The sequence below is a fragment of the Eucyclogobius newberryi genome, unplaced genomic scaffold (assembly GCF_026437365.1).
Source record: "Eucyclogobius newberryi isolate DKJ021-1_F unplaced genomic scaffold, fEucNew1.0.hap1 SCAF_10, whole genome shotgun sequence".
In the NCBI taxonomy this organism is placed as follows: Eukaryota; Metazoa; Chordata; class Actinopteri; order Gobiiformes; family Gobiidae; genus Eucyclogobius; species Eucyclogobius newberryi.
In genome coordinates, this window is record NW_027315724.1 from 21661189 (window position 1) to 21683397 (window position 22209).

Consider the following 22209-nt stretch of genomic DNA (forward strand, 5'->3'; position numbering starts at 1 on the left):
AGAGTAAAAAGTGGAAAATATAACTCAATTATTTTTAAAGGTTCAATGCAGTTATAACAAAAAAAGAGTTGCACAAAAAAGTGTGCTCTCAGCTCAAGTGAGTTAATTAACAGTACATTTATGTAAACTTGATTAGATATGATGCTCAAAATGAAATAATCATGTAACAATCTATAACTGTGGAATCATCTGCACCGTCACTTCAAATCATTTAAAATATTTACAAAATTTATGTTTCATTGACATGTTTCCACTGCTCACATCCTCAGCTTTGGCACCACTTTTCTACCTGTAGAATCTGACACACAGCGCCACCTACAGTCCAACAGAAGCCCAGATATGATGCGCCCCTCTTTATCAATCCATCCTCTGTCCCATTGACTTTCATTCCATCACATTCCTCCATGTCTTTTTCCCTTGAGAACGACTGCAGAACGTGAGCAGTGGCGACAGGTCAATTCATGAAAACTGATTCTGTTTCCACTAAAGCAAACTTCTCGGAAGACCAAATAAACATCTCGGACCCCAGTCGAGTTTTTTGTGTGTTAGGATGACATTGCTGAGGACGTGAACAGTGTTGAATCACCGTTCTCCCCGCTCAGACTGGTGCAGCAGACGAGGTGGCACACCGGACACATTTGTGAACAAACTGGGAGCTTCTTGCCAGTTTAAACGCATATGCAAAGTCTTGTGTCAATAGGTTTGTGTGTGCATTTGGTCCTGAATCTTCTGTAACATCTCCTGCATCCGCCGCAACTGGAACAAAGAGACACTGACATTAGTAATTAGTACAGATATATTTGTATGCCATTTCATTTTTATTTAACACATTTTAATCATAACTACACTGAGCAGACAGAATCAATATGACTAAAAAACCTTAATGTAAAGTAGTTTGTTTTAAAACAGATGTGGATGGATCTTTAACACTTCCTGATGAGATCTGTATAATAAATGTAAAGTCTTATTCAGTAGCAACCATGAATTTATGGATTGTGACGTATATGATTGAATTTGTGGCAGGGGAAATGCAAATGAATGTTCCAGGGGATAAATAAATTCGATAAATATTCTGAATTTGAATAAGATTAAGTCTAGAAACGTTTTGCCTCAATACTTGTGCTAATTTAGTTCATGTATTCGTTTTAATATTGGATCTACAGTATATTTAAAATGTAATTAAAATGTATTTGGCATGGGTAGTGGACATTGTTTCAAATAGAGGTGAAAAAAACAACTTATTTCTTTTGTTTATTGGTTGAATGAACAAAACATTGAGGGGTTGGTTGGGAAAAGTGGATTTAGATGTGGCTTTTATACTTTTTATACATCTAAACTGTATTTCTCACCTAATCAACAAACTTAACAAGTGCTACATTTCAACACTGGCCTAAAAATCACTATCACAATAATAATAATAATAATAGTGCTTTACAACTAAGTATTTTGCAACTATGGGAATGAAGGTTCAGGGGAGGATCAATGGTGGAATAAATTCATTAATACAATAAATAAATATTGTTTCGTCCTTGAATAAAAAAAACAACAACAATATGAGTCTGTGTCTTAAAGGGCCTGGTCTGCGCTCGGATCTGACTGTGAGTAAGACTGAGCCTGGAGGTCTGGGGCCTCATGGTGCTCAGGATCATGTTCAGACCCTGGGCCATGGTGCTGTTCAGACTCTGTGTCGGGGTCGGCTTGTGGTACCTCTTCATCTTTCTCCCTGATGAGCTTTTCTGTCTCGTTGTCTTCGCCCCCTGACACTGTGGGGATGGGAAAGTCTGTGCCGCTCTCCCGTGTTAGCTTGCTGTTGAAATACACAAATGTACAGAGTTTCTGATGGAGCTTTATTGTAGAATAAACTTGAATAACATAAAAGGGCACACATACCTGCGTTTGCGCTCCTTCACCACTCGGCGGGTCATGCTCTGGATGCACTGGGCTCTGTAGTTCTCATAGTGCGTCTCCCGGGTGACATCTTTGAGGTCCTGCATGTGTGTACGAACAAGCATGTTTCGCAGCTTCACAAAATCACAGTGTGCAGAATTCTCAACTGTAAAACACAACAATAATGTTGAATCAAATTTTCATTCGAATTAAAAGCTTTGATTAAACTTGACTCTTACCTTCAACAATACCCCAAGGGTATAAACGACCTCTTACTCTCTTTCCTTTCGCCTCGACCACAGTGTTGCTGCCTATTACAGCAAAAGGAATACTTTCCTATGTGAAGAGTTGAAACCGTTATAAGATGGAGCATATACAGTGTTAAAACATGAATTCCTGACTCTCACCTTAAGTTCAAGGTCCTGCTGCTTAAAGTCCTCGTCTTCATCGGAGTCACAGTCTGGGAACTGATAGATTTGGATCCCGTACTGTTCAATTTCTTCCCTGATCTGTCATATGAGAATAGAACTTGTTACAATTATTTTTGATACAAATAAGGAACAAAGAAACAAAAGAAACAAAGAGACTTACCTTCATTTTCTTTTTCTTGACCTCACTGGGGGTGAGCGTGTCCGCTTTTGCTAAAACTGGGACAATATTCACCTTTTCATGAAGAGCCTTCATAAACTCCACATCAAGAGGCCGAAGACTAGAACATACAAAAACACATATTTTGAGGAGAGAACGACAATCCATCTTCATCCTAACTGCCTGATGCTTGCCAACAGAGGGAGCTGTCTGATCACAGCATATGCATTACTCAATACAGAAGCATTCCTTCAGATTAGAAGCACTGTGTTTCCACCATTTAAACATGCCTGACAGTGACTACATTAAATCTGCAGTGTAATTTCTTAACATTGTACAATATAGTAGTGTATATCTTGAATCAAACATTGTGCTGTACCCATGACCGAATGGTGAGATAAAGTAGAGGCAGCAGTGTACGCGGTTGTCCTGGATGTTCTTGCGGTTAAGGCCGCTCTCGTCCCTGAAGTACTGCTCAAACTGCTGGTCGATATAGTCCGCCACCGACTTCCAACTAGAGCAAAAGCAGAACCAGATCAGTCTTCACATTCCGTCCGACACGAAAACCAAAAAGAGTAGTCTTCATTTGTACCATTCAGTATTATTCACAGCATCGCCAAACCCAGGAGTGTCCACAATGGTGAGCTTGAGTTTGACGCCTTTCTCCTCTATGTCCACTGTATGTTTGGTGATCTCCACTGTCTGTGTGATTCTCTCTGGTAAAACAATATGCATTATCGCAATCTGATTTATGGGGGAATCTTGGTGCATCTTAATTCATCTTTCTCTCTCACCTTCGGCATTTAGCAGCTTCCGATCTTTGTATAGGTCTGTTAGAAATAGGCTATTGACCAGCGTGGACTTACCCAACCCAGATTCACCTAGAAATATAAACCATATTAGTATTTGCTTCTCGTCTTCGTCCATGCAGGACAAACGTGCAGAACTCTACCTGCCACCATGAGAGTGAAGTCAAACCCCTTCTTCACTGACTTTCGGTGAACTTGGTTTGGCAGAGTGGCAAAACCAACATATTCTTTGTCTTGATCCTAAAAAACATAAAACAATGACAATCAAGTAAATGTGCAAGTATTATATGAGTCAAATATACCGTATTTTCCCGACTATAAGCCAAAAAATGCATGATAGAGAATAAAAAAAAACATGTATAAGTCGCACTGGAGTATGAAATGCTGTTGCAAGTGTGAAAATAACAAGTAATGTCACATATAAGTCGCTCCGGAGTATAAGTATATAAGTATAAATATAAGTATAAGTCGCACCCCGGCCAAAACTATGAATAAATTATGGTCCGGAAAATACGGTATTCACAATTTACAAAATAGACAAAACTGTTCCAGCTGATTTCCTGTTTTCTCAGGACAAAGTACAACTAAACAGCCACATTTCTGTTCATTCAAAGACTCATTCAAATACAAACATTTATTGAAAGCTTTTCATCGAAACATACAAAAGGGATCAAATCAGTGTGCAATTTGTTCAGAGGGAAATACCAAACATATATATACAATGACCCTAGTATGTCAAAATACTTGTGAAGAAATGTGTAAGTGACAACAGCAGCAGTTATAGCAATGCACAACCCTAACTACAGTTCAATCACGCCCTGTTTTACCTCTGAGGTTTCATATGGGTCAAACAGGGCCCAGGGGCTCTTGGGCCTGGACGAACTGACAGGGGACGACGGGTCAAAGTCCACGCTCCTGCAGCACAAGCCAGCGGCCTCTGAGCTGGAGTCTGACTGAGCACTGCCCGCCACAGGGGGTCTCAGCAGTGACGGGCTGAGGGGGCACTCCACACCCCCCACAGGCTGGCCCAGCTCAGGAGACTGGGGGACCTGTAGGGGGCGCTGCTGCTGATGCAGAGGCTCCTGCATTATGTTTTCCACCTCAGAGTCATCAGAATGACTTGAGTGCTGAAGGTATAGAGGTCAAAGGGACGTGGGATATGAAGAGGAGTGATGTAAGACACAACGGGTCGTGGCAAGGAAAAGGGAGTGAAGGTTTTGGAGTCAAATCAGAACAGTAAGCTTTATGTATTTGCAATATTGTTTCTGAATATCACATACAAATTATTTTTTCACTGTGAAATAAGATAGCGCTTGAAATATTTTACTGTTGTATACTTGAAATAAATGATTAATGTATCAAAATGGGCATGTGTGACAATCCAAACGGGGCAGAATCCCCTTGTGGTTCCGACAGGTACCTGTTGGTCTTCATCATCCCTCTGATAATCAGGAGGGGGAATGAACAAAGAGTCTCTCTCATCTGACGAAGAGTGAAGCTCGTGTTCGCTCTCCTCTGGTGCACCAGGGGGTGACATGTACTCCTCCATCTCCAACAACCATAAACTAACAGTTTAAGGGAGGGGAGGGACACAAAGAAAATGCCATGGGTGTAAGGATTGCCAGGATAGATAAAGGGGGAAGAAGATGAAATAAATTCAAATGATTAGAAAATAGAAACAATTGACACATGAAATGATTGTTGTGGTTCAGTCTCAGTACTTATGCAGTGCTCCTGCTATTTTAACCAGAAAACACTCAAGGGCCTCTTCTGTCCAAGAATAACACACATTATCTACATGGAAATGCAGAATAAAAAGCAAAGCAGATCCAGATTTGAGGAGGCTAAGAACAGCTAAAACCAAACATGATTAAATTCTGCTTTTCTACTGTCATTTATGACTTTATGAATTTTTGTAGAATGTAGAATCTGTAGCTTTGTACTGTTTTTTGGCTTGGAAAGCCAGTGACCTGTTTGCTTTTCCTCCACTAAAGCTTGAAGATCAATATTTAACATAATAGATTTCTGTGGCCCACATGGAAGAATTAACTGTAAAGCTTGATGTATATGTAAAAGCAACAACATTAACAACCGCATTGCAGAAAAAGATTCAGTTTATCACCCTATTTTTCAGTTTTTCACTCTATTTCTGAAAAACGATAAGTTTCGACTCTCACCCAAGAGTCATTCTCCATCTCAATCGAATGAGGCATTACGCCGACATTAACAACTGCACTGAATAGGAATGTTAGAGTTACATTACCCTCAAAATATTGTCCTTCAATATTAGTGACTCAAAACTGGAGCGTCTTCCCATATAATCCTCACCTTGAGCAAAGTCTCACCTGTATAAGCTTCACCAAAATGTCCAATCAGCCCTTTGCCTTGTTATGCAGTCCGCCTCGTGCCCAAAGCAGCAGAAAGCGAACTCCACGGGCCACAGCGTTTATATAGTCCTGCTTCAGAGGACGCAGCGACCTTCCAGCTGCACAGCCTCACACTGCCCAGGGGAACTGATCAGTAACATTGACCCAACACCACAAGTGACATGTGACTAACTGAAAACTACTAATGCACAAATTCTCAATCCAACACCAAAAGTGGCCAGCAGCTCGTTCTGCAAATGTGTGAAAGTACATGAAAACAAAACACAGACTAGAACGTCCATTAGGGTAGAACCATCTCGAATAGCAATGTGTTTAATAGAAGAAAGCTCAACTCCTAACTGCTAAACTAATAAAAGAACACAGTTTGTAGAGAATAAGACTTGATATTTTGTCGTTCTCGGACACATTTATGTTACTTAAATAGTTTCTAGTCTTTGCCATTTGCTCATTCTGACAATTTAAACTGACATTTTGAATTGATTTGTGACATGTCTTGCAGCCCTAATGTCCACTTTGTCCCAGTTGTGAGCGCCCATCAGTTTCTCGACGTCCTAAAACGGAGGTGTGAAATATAAATACACTTTACACACTTTCCGCAAAGAAATGTAAATGTCTGGAGGTAAAAGTTCTGTGCAGTGTGAAACGGAAACAGCGATGTATGTGACTTAAATAGATCAATACAGTCCTACTACACATCGAATGTCATTGATTAGCGATAGAAAACAAAAATTCCACTGAAATAGACACAAAGATAGGCCTTTAAAAGGATCAAACTGCAACACCAACAGAGCCTTTCGCAAAATCATGCTGAGTTATAACTAATAGATTAGAATATGAGTGCTACTTTAGAGTGCGTTAAGTGATGACAACAACATCAACCGCTGCTCTGGCATTTCCTGCCGCGCGCTGCTGCTGCTTATTACGTCTTATTGCCAATGTTTATGCAGAGACGTTGGGCTGGAATGTCCTGTTTGTCAAATCAAATGAACAAGCCCTGCCGTGGTAGCTAAAGGTACAAATTGTCCATCTAATTTGATAAAGGACCATGGTTGAAATTACAGGGAGGAGGATTATACCGCTGTACCTCGCCCTCAAAATAAACCTGGACAGAAAACGATGGCACAGCAGAAAGATGAAAGACGTAAATGAAACGCAAAGCGGTTGACGAGAGACAATAAAAGACGTTGGACATGCATATATTGTGGTTGGCCGTGGAGCAGTGTTCTGATCTGAAAAGTGGCTCTGGCGTCCACGCTCGATGACAGATGATGATTTGGTTCTCAGCCCACTTCAATCGCTCGGCTTACGACATGGGAAACGCAATCAGAAGCCGCCAAAAGCCACAGCGAAATTATGTGAAATGATATTGACTTTGTATGATGAAAGCCAGTTTGACATAAGAGCGAGTGCAGCCGTCATACTTGTTTAAGGGCTCGTTTGTTTAAGTTGGACTGTTTGTTTGTGCTTTTGGCGAGGACGCGGCCCAACTAGCGTTCAAAACCTTTAATGTACAGCAAAAAATATTGGTCTAATTTCATGATTCACTTAAATAACAATAATTTCAAAGAAGCCACAGCATTTCTCCTGCTCCCATTGCACTCTTTGGTCAACATACAAGTAGTACAAATACTCACATTAGTATTTCATATTACAAGTTACTTTGGCCATCACTACTTTGTAATAAACTTGCTATGTATTCATTTTCTTGACCTGAATGTATTGCCGAACAGGACAGCCGTAGTGTGAATGGGGAGAGGGGGTATAGACATTCGGCAAATGCTTGAGGGCTGGAATCAAACCCACACATGTGCAACGCCCTCATCCATTGCGCCACCGGAGGGCACACTTTGTATTAATTCCAATACAAATGTAGTGCAACATTAACATCCACCAGAACACGATGGAACTGCACCGTGGGACTTAAACGAAATGTTAAATTTTCAACGGAATGTCAATCATTTTAGGGCTATTTCAAATGGTTAAAATGTGTTATATAATGTATGTCTGTAAAGTAACTAATGCACTGAGCGCTTATTCATTTTCGTGTTAAACATTTTGTGTAAAAGCCTTGAGCAGATGTGGTGAATGAGGCTGGAATTCTTCTGACATTATTACAGTCACATAGAGACGTATTGTAACTAAGTGGAAAGTGCTGACTCGTCAATTGAAAGCCAATAAAAAGCCAATAAAAAGAGAGCGTTCACAAATGTAATGAATGAACGAACGAAGTGAATGGAAGTGCAAAAGACTGACTACAAACTGAAGCAAATGTAGTGCATATTTACAGTGTAAACGGTGTTGATTTGCAGAGAGGTTTCCCTTGTGGCCGGTGGCAGGTGGTGAAGTGTGTGCTCTGTGTGAATGCTGTGCTTGTTAGGACAGTTATAGCAGCTCTCTCTCTGTGTGATGCCAGCTCATTACACCAACGAGAGCACGAGAGACATAAACTGATGATAGCCAAAGCGTTGCGTGTATAAAGGAAAAAGCATCAAAATACACAGTGAAGACGGTGACTGTTTCGGTTCAAGGTCAGTCACACAAACCCAATGACCCCCAACCTCTTACACAGACAAACATTATAATTGGAATTAAATAAAGTCTATTAACAGTAGTTGCAAGACACCTTCAAATAGTGAGAGAATTAAAACAATAAAGATAATTCTGATAATAACCCTAATCCTCCTCTTTAAACGCAGATGTAACTTGGATTGTGCTAATGCCATTAATGGGAGGAAAAAAATGTGCAGTGTTCAGCATATTATGATGTTATTAGAGACTTATCTGGCCATTTTAAGTTCAACTTAGGCCTAAAGGCAAATTCATCTAAAAACCACAAAGCTAAGCACAGTCTGCAGCTACACTGGTGATCACATCAGAGCAGTGCAGCTGGCAGTGCCACGACCAGAGTGGCACAAGGAAATCTGGATTTGTACATAAGAAAGCCGGAGCGGGGCTGAGACGAGTGTGTTAGATAAAATGATTATTTTGAGCATGTAGGCCACAAGTCATTTAATTGGGCCACACAAGCGTCAGAATCCGTGGACTTTGGATTTCCCCCACACACACACAGCAGAGGTGAGTAGGGTCTAACACATTAACATGGCAACGTGACCGGCTTTTAGCTTTTAGTGTAATGGCTATGATTTAAGCATTTTAGCTGGAAATACATTTTGTGCCCATGAGAGGAAGTCAGGAAAAAACTTGATCCTAATCTTGATGGATGTTAGTGCCACATCCCAAACACACAAGAACCAACCGAACAGACCTCGAAACACACCAAAATCTACACAATATAATTAGATGTTTTACTGTTGCAGAGATACTAGCACGGGCTAAAAGAACAAACCAGAAGGCAAAAGAGGCTACTTCCTGTGAGCAGTGGAGGTTTCTCTTGAGAGGCCTAGAGGATGCCTTAATCCTGTGTGCTGTCTCCAGCTATACTGATATTATCAGGGGCTAACAGAACTGGACGGGCCCCTGGGGTGGACAGATACAATCAAATATAACAGGCAGACAATATGTAGGCTGCACTCGAACTGAAGGCTAAAACGGTAGTGATCGTGACACATTAACTCTGTCTACAGGTGCCCAGAGGATCATAATTCAGGATTAATTAAAGTGTCTGGCATTTGTGTCTGTTCAGGTTGATGCCTGGATCCGTGCCAGACTGAGAGGACTATCTGATAAAATGCAGTGCTTGGACATCGCTGCCAGCCCTTTGGAGCAGTAATGAGATTAAGAAGTGTTATCTCTGGCTTAAACTAGGATTTCACTGATTGTAGTAGTTACTTGTGTGTGCTGCTGTTTTGGAGAGTCAGAGGGTCAACGTGAAGGCAAGTGCAGTGCCCCCTGCTGCTCAGAATGTGAAACAGATCAAATAGTTTGACATTGTTTAAAATAATACTTAATTGGCAAGTTTGAGATCTTAACATTGTATTCAAATTACATGTTTATATTTTGTATATGTTTCATTATTATTACTGTTCAGGTTGCTACTTCTTACTTTACACTACTTTTCTGGTGAGGGGTATGCCACCTGCTTCTTATCTCCACTGCTTTATCTAGAATGTTCCAGAATATGGCATTAAAACATACGGTATTTCCACAAAGACGAGCAGGTGACGTCACTAGGCTAAGTCACAGGTCAGATCTGCGGAGAGGTGACCCTATTCACAGTAAGAATCCATGTTTTTCAGGTATTTTCGAGCAGTAAAAATGTGTAATTGAATTTACATAGTAGGTAAAGCAATAACATCTCCATGGAGACAAACGGGTCATCTAGCACAAAAGTTACAAAGTAAGTCTTAAAAGTTTGCACTACAACAAACCAGAACTGGAAGGCACATTCTTGGTCTTAAATCAATTGGATCCTGATAAGTTTAGACTCGCGGTGTTAAGAATGGGCATAAAACATGGATCGGTTACACATTTGTTTTACTCGGGGTCAGGTAGAGCAGAGCGGCTCTGCAGGAACATAAATATTGTCAGAGTGGATGTCAGATCTACTTAAGGTTTCCAACACTTCCTACACCATTCATTACAGACTCTTTATCGCACACAGAGAGATTCCTGTCGAGAGGCTCTCAAAGCGCGCTGTTGTTTCCCTCCTGTACGAGTGGTGCCGGGTAACAATGGCTCCCGTGGATTTGGTGTTGAGGAGGTGTCGGTCGGACCGGTGTAAGGGAGAGGCTTATGGAGGAATTCTATTGTTCCTTGTCATAACTAATAATGTGGGGCAACCAAATCTAACATGGGACTTCTGATCAGTTTAAGCTTTATTCTACTGCAAAAGGTGAAAGGCAGAAGGATTATGTTTGGGCTGAAACCGGATATTTCACAACGTATCAAATATTGAGATAATCAACTAATTTACTAATGGTTATCTGGACTACATAGACTCCAAAATATGCCAAGTCCTCAGAGGAAAGGTTCTATGATCAGACAAAGCTGGATGAATGTAAAAATGTAAAAATACATTGGAAACATGTACAATATGTTATTTTGTCTGTAAATATACTCCATCAGGATGAACTCAAATATTTACAGGCATTTTACATTCCAAACAACTAATCGATAAACTGCAAGAATAATCACTAGACTAATCGATAAGCAAGTGTGCACAATTCATACACAAGGCAATTTGCTTCACACAACAGGGACAAAATGCATTAAAAACACAATACATGAAAGAAATCACAAAACGGTTTAAGACATAAAGCAGGAGGCTGGTCCCTTAGGTCCGCGGAGTCTGAGATGGTTCATATGGCACTAACATGTCCGAGATGTACTTTGGTGCTAGGCCATGGAGAGACACAAGAAAAGCTGCTTTAAAGCAAAAATAATCTTTAGCTGCTCTTTTTAGACACAGCATGTGAAACATTCCATGCAATAGCATCATTGTCATGGATACAAGCGAGTGGACAACCCCCAACAGAAAAGATACATAGTGCACCTTTAAAATGTTTTATCTTCTGCATCAAGGCGACATAATGGTGCTCATTTACTCTCATTTGGCTACAATCAGTAGAATAATAGCGTATGTTTCTATTCTAGCGGCTGATCTGCCTTGTCATTTATCCTGCCGAGAACTGCAGTATTTCTCAAACTCTGATACACAAGCATTGAAGCCACACCTGTCAGATCAGAGCTCATGAGCGGCACGTTGAACTCAGTCTCCCCCGGTCCAGGGAGGTTTTGTGTGGTCTCTTTAGCTGCTCCACTAAATTCCAGTCAGTCTAAGTCGCACTTTACATCCATACAAAACCACCTTGTGTGAATGTTGGCTCCTGTTGGCCAAAGCTTATCAGAACGATCTGTTTAAAACACAGTTGGCATTGTGTTACAGGGAGATGCAATGAGAAGAATGACATCAGCGTCTGGACAGGGTTTCCTGTTTTACTGGAGGTGCCAATCGAGGGGAAACAAACTTCAGTAGTTTGTATTCTTGGAGTGATTTCTGGGGTTTATGGTTCTTGTTCCTTCACTGATAAGGCAGAGCGGGCTGACTCGGGCTCTGGTTATGCACCTTCACAATACAGAAAGTAACTCGAGACTAATTACACGCTTAACTCAAAAACAAATCACAGGGCAGCAAAACTAAAGCTTCATTGGAGCAACATTATAATCAGGTAAAAACACTTTACAGCTCCTTTTCCTTAAGAGGCCCGGGCTGTAGTTCAGGATACTCACTGAAAGATGGAGTTTACAGTAAACTGACAGATTGACTGACTGAGATTGATGTATCAACTAAATATTTATATAATTACTTCATTTCACAGCACAGAGCAGTTTAAAAACAACACCATTGACCAGAAAAGACATAACAAGACAACGTAAAAACTCAAGTTTGGTATCACCTAAATATTTGACACAGTATGAAGTTAATTAAGAAGATTTTCACAGAAGAAATACTTCACAACTCTACTTACTCTAATATGAAGTTCTAAAAAAACAAAAAAAAGTACATTCATTCAGGGCGTTGGGAAGATGTGGGTGATATTGAAAATAATATGTGTATTAAGTACCAAACACAAAGATATACATATTATGTCAATCCAATAGAAATGTGGTAAAACGTGCTTTTGTAATTGAAGTATCAGACATGTGAAAAGACTGTACATGTACTCACAAAAGTACAGATATATCCATTAAACCCTTATTCGGGGGTATCGAGGCCCGGGAGCCTTCAGCCCTCATCACCAGAAGCCCCAAAACGGCCAATAAACACTTTGCATCGTAGCTGGGGTTGTGGTCCTTGCTAGTGAAGTACTTTTTCAACATTTTTTATTCTAAATATTATCAATATTTCTTAAAATGTGCCCACCATACGGTTAAAAAAAAGAATATACAAGCAAGTACAGTGAGAGAGTGAGTGTTTAGCTGGTTTTGTAGGTGTTGCACGATTCCTGACACACACACACACACACACACACACACACGTCAGCAGCTTCACACGTTCAGTGAATCACATGTGAGACAGAGGAGCACAATCTGCAGCAAACAGAATATGTGCCGGAGAGTAACGGTAAAGGAAATAAAGGGTGGTAAGATACTGTATGTTCTTATTGTGACAGAATTAGGGCTGATGTCATTTGCTATAGTTCCATATCATATGTTAAGTATATTAAATGAGAGACTCAAACAGTAGAATAGTAAATGACACTTCTAAGATACATTTAAGTCTGAGCCCAAATAAACCATGTGAATGCTCTTTTCAACTTGGAACGTCTAAAACACATGACACCAGTTTTGGATTTAAAGCAGTTTTAAAGGCTCAAAGACCAAGGAAAAAGAGCATCACAGCAGTTCTCCGGGCCAACAGGGCAGTGGAGCCTCTTTATTGGAGCCACAGACTCTCACTGTGTGTGGGTATAATGCTGTGAGCAGAGCTGAGAGAGAAACTTCAGATCTGGCTCAGGCTGCAGCACAGAGATGCTCCACCATGGCACAGGGTGACACTTGTTCATTGAGGCAAAAAAACAACAGAAACAGAACTATTTGAATCTAAAAAGTCATATTTCAAAAGGGTTATTTTAATAAAGACTCTCCCTACACTTCACCCCAAAATGACAAAAATGATAGGCACGCTTCAGTAGCAAAATAACCATCCTAATCTTTACTCTTTACTAGTTCAAGAGCTCTCTCTGCGCAGCCTTCTATTGTTTTGAATAGTAATGCTGTACAATGATCAGTTCCAGTGGAGAGAGGTTCTTTTAGGCCTCTGTGACAGTGAAAGAACTGAGCTTTGTTTGTAGTATCCAGAGCCAGAGTCAACTCCACTGCTGAGTTTGTGTTCACTGACACTCCGCTGTATATTTATTGTATGCCACTGGACAAACTGCAGACAAAGCTGCCACTGTTTCACCAACAGCTCTGCAGCAACAAAACAACTATCATTCACAACAGCGACATTAGCAATCGATAAAAAAACGTAGTCATTTGAATGACATTTTCTTCTTGACGACTCAAGAATCTGATTGCTGACCATGGTCTTGATTCTCAGGCAAAGCTCTATTAATAGCTGCAGCACTAAAAAGAGCAGGACTCCTAAGTCAGCAGGCTCTGCTTTTAGGCTTTAGATGGAATGGGCATTTGATTAGAAAGAAGACCTGTTTATTTATCCAGCCTCTATTGGGTGTATTACATCAAAAAGACCGATATTAACTAATATTGGTATTAAACATAAAACTGCCTTTTGTTTAAAAAAAAAAACAGCAACAACAACAAGACAAGACCTATTTTACAATCTGAAGTGTTAGGTTGAACTATTGTCCCTCAAAGGATTCACTATAAGGTCAGACGGTCAGGCATCTCAACTTTGAAATTCAAGCCATTCATATATTCCAGGTTAAGCAGTCAGATATTGGCTTCCCGTGTGCCTTATATTATGGCACATACCTTCGAAACAGAAATAGGCATCAGGCGGCGGACAGTCTGTGGCAGCAGGTGGGGTCAAAGGCCAAAGTCAGTGAGCAGTTTACTACAACTCTGTGACGGGACAAGTCTTAGAAGGTCCCAAAACATGAAAGACACAGCGGGAAAAGCACTCAACAAAAGACACATCTCGGATAAACAGACCAACATGTGCACATATAACTTAATCTCCGGAACTACACACTGCCCCAGAGGTTGTCCAGATGTCAAGAAAAGTTACAGCAACTCCTAGCTATAAGCCAGTGTATTTGGTTGACTTAAACATCGCTGCTGTTTGTATGACGGTCTGCAGTTTCATGAGGTGTGACCCTTTCCTCGCTGCTGTGGTAGATCCACTGTGGTTTCCTTTCACTTTGTCAAAAGTATTTTTAGACCAAACTGTCTGACTTAGGAAAAGGTGTCTATATCTTTGTGAATAAAATCCCATATAGAATTCCCTGTGGCAAAATGCTTTTACTTTAGTACCAGATGTTTTCTTTGTTCGTTTTCAATGTTTTTCACTCGAGAAATAAGGAAGTCATTAGCTGCTTGCCGTGCATAATGACTAAGGTAAGGTCTTTAAAGCAGTCTGTAATGGGCATCAGTGCTCATGTGTCTTCTTAACCACTTAAAACAATAACATAGATGCTGTAGGTCACCTTACCTCACACAGCACACAGTAAATGTGTGAGCCGGCTCAGGGCTGTCATTAAGATGCTTTGGCACCCTATATTTTAGCAATTAGACTAACTGTTTGTTGGGAGTAGCCTCCCATTAGAACACATATAGATGAAAAGGTATGAAAGCATGATGAATAACAGGCTCCTGTCTGTTACAAAGAGAAAGACTGCGGTTAGCTAAATGTTTAAAAATGTATTCTTAGAAACACATGCATTGGTAATGGGGGTGGACACCCGCGGAAACAGAGGCTGTTAAGAAGAGACAGTTCTAGACGTCAGGTTTACCTTAGGGATTAAACACAAATGCTATGTGACTGAACCTGACATTCATTAAGTAACCATAAGATCCTAGATAATCTGAATAATAGATGGCACTATTTTTATCCACACGAAGATGTCGGGCTGGATGTGTGCCATGAGAACATATGGACAAAGTAGTAAATATTGTTGAATGAAAGGCCCATGCTGGTGTTTCGTTACGATGTCCTGTTTCAAAAGGCCTAACTGTGACCTGATACTGTTTCCCATAGCCCTCTGTGTAAGGTCAAACAAAGAAGAAACACAACGGTACACTACATAGTACACCTGGTCAATGTACGCGCAACTACCGTTCAGAGGCAAAGTCTGTTGATTACATCTACAGTAACGCTCTCCAAATATTGTGGTTATGCCTTAAAAACACCCCAGGGACTTCTATCTATCATCATGTCGCGGCATGCCAACACATTCCACACTTTACTTACACCCAAGTGCTTAAATATGATAGAATCGTATGAAAATCATCACTTGAGACAGTTTGACGGCGCATTCTTCCCATAGTTTAAGCATATGAATGGTGAACAATTGAATCCAGTTGTTTTTGCTGGCCGCTGTCTTTCAAAGAGCGAGTGCTATAGACGTCTGAACAGGACAAGAATAATAGACATTTCCATAGGGATTTAAAGCATCCTTCAGCTGATCCCTTGCCTGATCCCATCATCGCTCCTCATCTTCTTCGTGGCTTGCCTGGCATTTCCTCTCACTGTCCGGCAGCGCAGTGGGAGCATCTGGAACTGTTTTCTTTGGGGGAGAGGACCGGGTCACAGTTGGGGAGCACCCGGGCTTAGGACACTCAGGCCTGTCACTGTGTTTTATCAGTACACAAGTGCACAAGTACACAGGTACACAAGTACACAAGTACACAAGTACACAAGTACACAAGTACATAAGTGAGGGCAGCTTACATCAGAGGCCAGAGGAAACTTTAATTTCATCAAACTGAAGAGATTAAGGGTCATGTGGCATTCAAATCAGGCTGATCCGACAGAAAAGAGGGAATAATATGGTTAAGGTTATATTTATTTTTTAATTTATTTTTGGTCTGTGGATTTAAGCTTATCATAATAGTATGTAGTAAACAGACAGGCACTAAGATTAAGTCAAGCAGTATCCAGAGAGTTATTTTATATTATATTTTCAAAAGAGACGTTAAGTAACTTCTGTCAAATCATGAAGAAGTAAACAAAAAAGGACAAACAAGAATGTTGTAAAAAAAATCCTGATCAGATCTGTCTGAGGTCGTCTCCGCTGGAACCAAAGGAGTTGTAGATCAAAGCCTGGCAGTCTCAGTCCAGGATACAGCTGTCTGACAAACATCATCCTGCTGATATGGAGTCTATAGGGGTTTACTGCGGCTGAATGTATTCACCTGAAACACACGTATGGTGTACTAGTTTAGACTAAATGCATGTCTTTGCATCGCAGTTGTTTGGGTGTTTTGGTTGTGGATACTATATATGGCAAATAAGTCTTACTCGTGTTATTGTTCTCACAAAGAGCTAATAGAGAACGAGCTGTTACAGGCGAGTCACATCTGTGGGTTATATTTTTAGTAGGCACGCACACTGATGACTAAACAGCAGAATGAAAACTGACCTGTCCTAAGGGAAAGAGAATGAAGACAATTAAAACAATAATCAAAATATGCTTTATGTGCAGTGTGCTAAACTGTCAACTACTCTCTTCATCAGATCGTATAATATGGGAGACAAAAAGGCCCAACGATCATTCATATCCTCTCATTTATGCTAAACTGCTTTGTTAATTTCTATTAAGTTGGTGTTTGCAAACTATTAGCCGTAACAGGCCCTTGGTGGGGGCCATGGGAACTGGACTGAATTTATTTACAGCCGGTGATGGACTATTCGGGGGCCACTTCTATGTGGCTTTGCAGGAATGTGTAGGGTCACTCTGTGACCAAACCTTTAGAGGCGGGAGTTTGGGAGGCGCGCTCAGTTGTGGGCCATCTGCAGAAATGAAGACATGAGCCAATTAGCTTCAATCTGGAGAGCAGGCCCAGCAGGGACAGGAAGAGAGGAAGTTGGGATGTTAAAAAAGGACCAAATAGGGCAATCCAGCGACCCTTTTTATAGATGCCATATTCTAACATGAAATATGAATCAGAAATGTGTTGGTGAACCAGAGATTCTCAAACTGTTGTAAGCAATCTTCTTTCAATGATACATGGATTCCTATGCAGTAGTATTTCCTTCATTTAAAGCCACTTGTTTTCACATATTTGTCCTTTGCATTCTTTGTTTGCAACTAATATAGTCCTATTAAGAGATTAAGTTTATGGCTAGCATTCATAAACCTGATTTCAAAAGGCCAAATATTATCTTATGTGGTGAAAAGTGAATTAGCGACACATTAGAGAGTCAGTAATGGTATGTCCCAGCATGTTAAAATACATTTTGCGGTCTCTTGTGGTTCTGTGGGAAGCCTTACGCTGATGCCTATGACAATCTTTCACCAGTGCTTACCATTGCTTACAACATCCACATATTTACTCAAGTGTTGTGCGCCTTCCTGGTCCTTAAGTCAATTGTTGTCTTCACATCAAACTGCTAAGACCCACTGGCCTGGCTGTCAGAACAGGGCAAACCCAGGGGCCCAAAGCTCAGTGACACAGTGCTGCCCATCACAATTTCATCAGTACTACACCCCGAAACAGACCGGAAAATTAGGACTCATGTTTGGTCCACAAAGAGCTAAAAGGCAAGTGTTACTGTACTATTGTTACCACTTTTATCACCAGTACAGTATAGTAGAATATTGCAATACAGAGCTATGGTGAGGTCGATCACAAGTCACACGCTTCATTTTGAAATTCCCTTTGCATAAATTAAAACAATATGCAGTTCCGTCTGGTTCATCTTTATTTCTGTACAACAATCACATGTCACTGGGTGTGGCGAATACTACTCTTCCAGTTCTTAAATTAATTGACTGAATCCACATACCAGCTCTTGAGCAACAGATGAGAAAAGCAGAAAAATGCAAGAGGAGAATACAGGGGAAAACTGGCATTCACTGCAGTCACTTGCTCGCCAAGCTAATAGCCCAAGTTCAAGTATAGATTGGATAGTTTTTGCCGCAGTGGTAAGAAAGCACTGGATGTTAATGGATAGTTGAGCAAAAGCCACAGTGGAATGTACCAACGTGCAGCGGTATATAGGCACAGTTAAGCGCGCACGCCCCCCATTTTTATAGCGTTCAGATGGCACTGCCCGGGCCCTCTGACATCACCCTGTCCGTCAAACTGTGCGGTTTCAAGGCAAATTAAGAAACAAACGAAAAGCCAAAGCCATGATATTACTCCACCACACCCCAGTCGTGTGAATGGTTTAAGGTTTAAGGCCGCGGGCGTGGGCACAGGCAACGACATACCAACAAGGCCAACCTGGTTTCGGGCATGGGCCAATTCGGAGCTGTGCTAGAATGTGATGTTTGGTTGTGTTTGATGAGAATAGCGTAAAAGGGCGTGGTGTGAAGAGCTAAGAACAGACTGTGCGCATCACCCGCAAGAGTGTTACGTACGTTGCCGACCAGTTGAGGTGAAAGTATAGGCCACCTGTCTGCGTACGCTACAACCTCGTCACTCGTGATTGGAATGCTGCTACTGAGGAAGGAACCGGGGCCCGTCACACCCACACCGAGCCACTCTATCTCCACCCGTCTGTGAACTGTTTGGAACTGTTTAAAAACAAACACGCCCCCTTTTCATCCCAGAAGGCCGGGGTCAAACACAGCTGTGGCGTCCTGTAAGCGCTCACAAAGTGGGATGTGAGTTTTGACGCGCAGGTGACAGAGTAAGGTGCAATTTCTAGAGTAAGGTGCAATTTCTAGTGAGAGCGATGATTCACAAACTTCAAGAACGGCAACGGAAAATAATTGAGCAACCATCAAGTCATATATTCAGCATTTATAACAATAATTAAACTTGCAACAGATACATTTTCTATGCCGTGACCAGTCAGACAGTAATTAAAAAGGGAGATGTCAATCCAGACTGATCAGATTCTCAGCTGTCACAGAGAAAGAAAAGAACAAGAAAGATGTGACTTAAAGAACACGCCTATTAGCACGATATAAAAGAGCAAAAAACACACACAACAGCTACGTGACGTTCAAACTGAACTCATCGTTTAGTCTACAAGATTAACAACCATGAACCAAGTCAGAAAAAGCAAGCGTCTCAGATAATCAGAGCCAAAGCAGTGTGCACTATTGACCTAGTTCAGCGCTCACAGCAGGATTAGAGAAAGTCCAGTTTCTTACCTCATCATCTGGACAGGACAGCGATTGATCCATGGAACAGCCCGGGAACATAAGGGAAGAGCACAAGAATCAATCAGAAAGGCAAAGGCGGCGACGAAACGTATTGATGTAAACACGCACTTGCACTCTTTCTAGTACGAACGTAGGAAGTATTTAGACGGGGCAAATAGCACATCCCGGCAGTGACGAGTGACCTCTGAAACGGTTTTGATTAAACTGTGTTGACGTTAGACTGCCCCTCTAATGGGGGTTTGCATGCTTCGAGGATTGTCTTCATATAACTCTTCAAAGGCTCACCCCGCTTATGTGTTTCATACAAACCAAAGCTTAGTGGCTTTGTTGGTTTACTGTAAGAAGTCTCACACACATGGGATTCTCTGAAGCATTAACGGTACTACAGTAGAAAATTATTCATTCATTCATTTACTACTGTGACTGGAGCCTGTCCCAGTGACTTTGGGCCTCAGGCGGGGTACAGCACTCTCACATTCACATTGTCTTCGACTATTATAGAGATTTAAGAACTGTATTAGACATTTTTATTATAAACAAATGTCTTCTATCTAGAGCTCTCGTGGCTATGTCAGTATAATTTAAGTCTTATTTTATATCCAAGAAAATGATAATGTTGTTATTCGGATCACAATATAATCGTAAGAACTAAAAAATATAAATGGTGAGAATTGTCGGCAGCGACGAGGAATTTCTGTTTAATATATACTAACAAAAAACATAAATATACATGTAAAGTACTTTTTAATCTAGCTGTTTCTATGACAATATCAATGCATATTCATTCAGTTATTAGATACACAGTGCCAGCAATCCTCAATAATCATAAAATGTAGCGGTATGTGTGCATTTCACCACATATTTCAAGAATAAACAAATAATTGATTATTGCTATTATACTGCATCTGTAAGACCATTGCAAACCATGATGTGGAACTGGAGGCCTCTGTTTACAGCGGCCTGAGTAAAGATATGTGAGCCAGGGCTTTCAATGTCCTGCATATGGACAATATATAATGCATGAGCCGCACTTTGCCTGTGCCAGAGCGCCTTAAACCGTCCCTGCATCGCATAACATCACTTAAAATGCACTTTGATCATTACTGGCAATCGCAAATAAGACTATAACTTTGAGTGACAGGCAAAGCATCCAAATGAGCACAAACAAGCAAACAAACAATCAAACAAACGCCATCGTTAGGGACCATCACGTTCCAAGATAATGTCTACTTGCTTGACTTGTTAATTTGTCCTGTGGTTACTCTGTTGAGCTACATGCAGAAGTCCTCCTGCCAGTGATGCTGTGAGCGAGGCCACGGTCAAACAGCAGCGGGGACGGTACAGTGTCTGCCCATGAGGTTCCCCTGGAGGAATGTGAGCTGCTGCTGACAGTGCCACCCTCCTCACCACTCTCACCACTCGTTTCCCCACCGGGCACCAACTGTGGCTTGGGTTTGCCTTGACACTGAATCGTGAAATCTGTCATTCTGTGATTCTAGAAAAACTGTAGAGCATGTGTAGAGCTGCTTATCCGGACAAATAAACAACATTGATGTAGATCAACGTTTTGAGCGGTGCCAGAGATCGAGTCTGAAATAATCCCATAGAGGTGGACGATGTAGAATGAAATTAATATCTTTAAACATATTAGTTGATGTTTAATTATAAGACAAATGTTAAATGGCTGTAAAATTGAACACAACAAGGCAGCAATATCACCTTAAACTCTTATTTGAAAGTTTATACCATCACTTTTTTTCCTTTCATTTTCTTTAATCAGATCTTTTTGTAGCATTTTTTCCACTATTCATGATATATTCAATATGTAAATGCATATCTTCAAAACAGTTCACGATATTATCTAAATGTCAATATATTCTCCATATTTACACACTTATAACACTATGATTCTCCTGCATGAAGGAGCAGGAATGTGTGTTGAACCTGTCAGAAATGGAAGGTTTTCCAAATGCACAGATGGAGAAAGCTGCAGCCTCCGTTTATCGACGCACACTGTCCGGAAATAGTTGAGTGTGGCGAGTTTAGTACCACTCTTGCATAACTGCAGAATTACACCCTCCTGCTGCTGCTGCTGCTGCTGCTGCTGCTGCTGCTGCTGCTGCTGCTGCTGTGCCCCGACTGAAGCTTTAAGAGGGTTTCTTTCTGCAGAACTGCGTGTTCCCTTTGAATTCGGCAGTGCTCTCATTTAAGTCACTCATCAACACTCATATGTGCGTATTTCTATGTATTAAAATGCAATGACATGCACAGGGAGAGTATTTTGTGTGTGCATATGTGTCATAAATGATTCCCCTTTGCAGCCTCTCAAAAACTTACTAAATTGTCCATAAGGCTTTGGTTGACAGGGCAGTAACAGCATCACACGCAGTGACATGAGGACAGACAAAACACTCACCGTGGTTGAACATTGCGGAGCGAAACCGGTTGTTGCTGGAAAAATGATCCATCTTCAAAGTTCCAAGATGCGGCAAAAAGCCCCCCTCACCGCAGCGCCGTCTCCGTATGTCCCCTGAGTGTGTCTCCCAGTCCGATCAGCACTACGGTAAACTGAGTGTGAGCGCAGCCTGACCGGACAAACCCGTCCTCTGTAGTATGTGAGATCCAGCCTCCAGTCAGACAAGTGACGTCACCGCGCAACTGCGACGCTCCTGCGGCGGGATCAAAACACAAGCACGTGGACTCGCAGGGACAGCCAGGGACAGCCAGAGACAGCCAGAGACAGCCAGGGACAGCCAGGGACAGCCAGAGACAGCCAGGGACAGCCCTTCAAGAGTGTGATTCACTGTGAAAAACACTATGACTGGTACAGTATAC

The 22209-nt window shown here is 41.3% G+C and overlaps 1 protein-coding gene across 3 annotated transcripts; it reads right to left on the bottom strand.

The window, feature by feature from the left end:
• Window positions 1–374: 374 nt before the first annotated feature.
• Window positions 375–19410, bottom strand: septin4b (septin 4b). Of its 3 annotated transcripts, XM_072462827.1 has the most exons (13): window positions 5630–5788; window positions 4705–4849; window positions 4112–4411; window positions 3428–3524; window positions 3270–3356; window positions 3068–3191; window positions 2855–2989; window positions 2479–2596; window positions 2295–2396; window positions 2127–2223; window positions 1891–2053; window positions 1708–1807; window positions 375–756 (listed from the first exon to the last, which is right to left on the bottom strand). In XM_072462827.1, exons 2-13 carry the CDS (start codon window positions 4831–4833, stop codon window positions 694–696), a joined length of 1515 nt encoding a protein of 504 aa, XP_072318928.1. In that variant the 5' UTR covers window positions 4834–4849; window positions 5630–5788; the 3' UTR covers window positions 375–693. The 3 variants fall into 3 exon arrangements, with proteins under 3 accessions (XP_072318928.1, XP_072318935.1, XP_072318944.1); XM_072462834.1 differs by lacking the exons at window positions 4112–4411; window positions 4705–4849; window positions 5630–5788 and adding an exon at window positions 19363–19410; XM_072462843.1 differs by lacking the exons at window positions 4112–4411; window positions 4705–4849 and having other exon boundaries at window positions 5630–5765.
• Window positions 19411–22209: the final 2799 nt, after the last annotated feature.

Excerpts from the sequence above, each read along its gene's own strand:
- septin4b (XM_072462827.1), bottom strand. The coding sequence starts at position 4,833 with ATGGAGGAGTACATGTCACCCCCTGGTGCACCAGAGGAGAGCGAACAC. Across the intron at positions 2,597-2,854 it reads ATCTCACCATTCGGTCATGG|TCTTCGGCCTCTTGATGTGG; the intron begins GTACAGCACAAT and ends TGTATGTTCTAG. Across the intron at positions 1,808-1,890 it reads GTGAAGGAGCGCAAACGCAG|CAAGCTAACACGGGAGAGCG; the intron begins GTATGTGTGCCC and ends GTATTTCAACAG.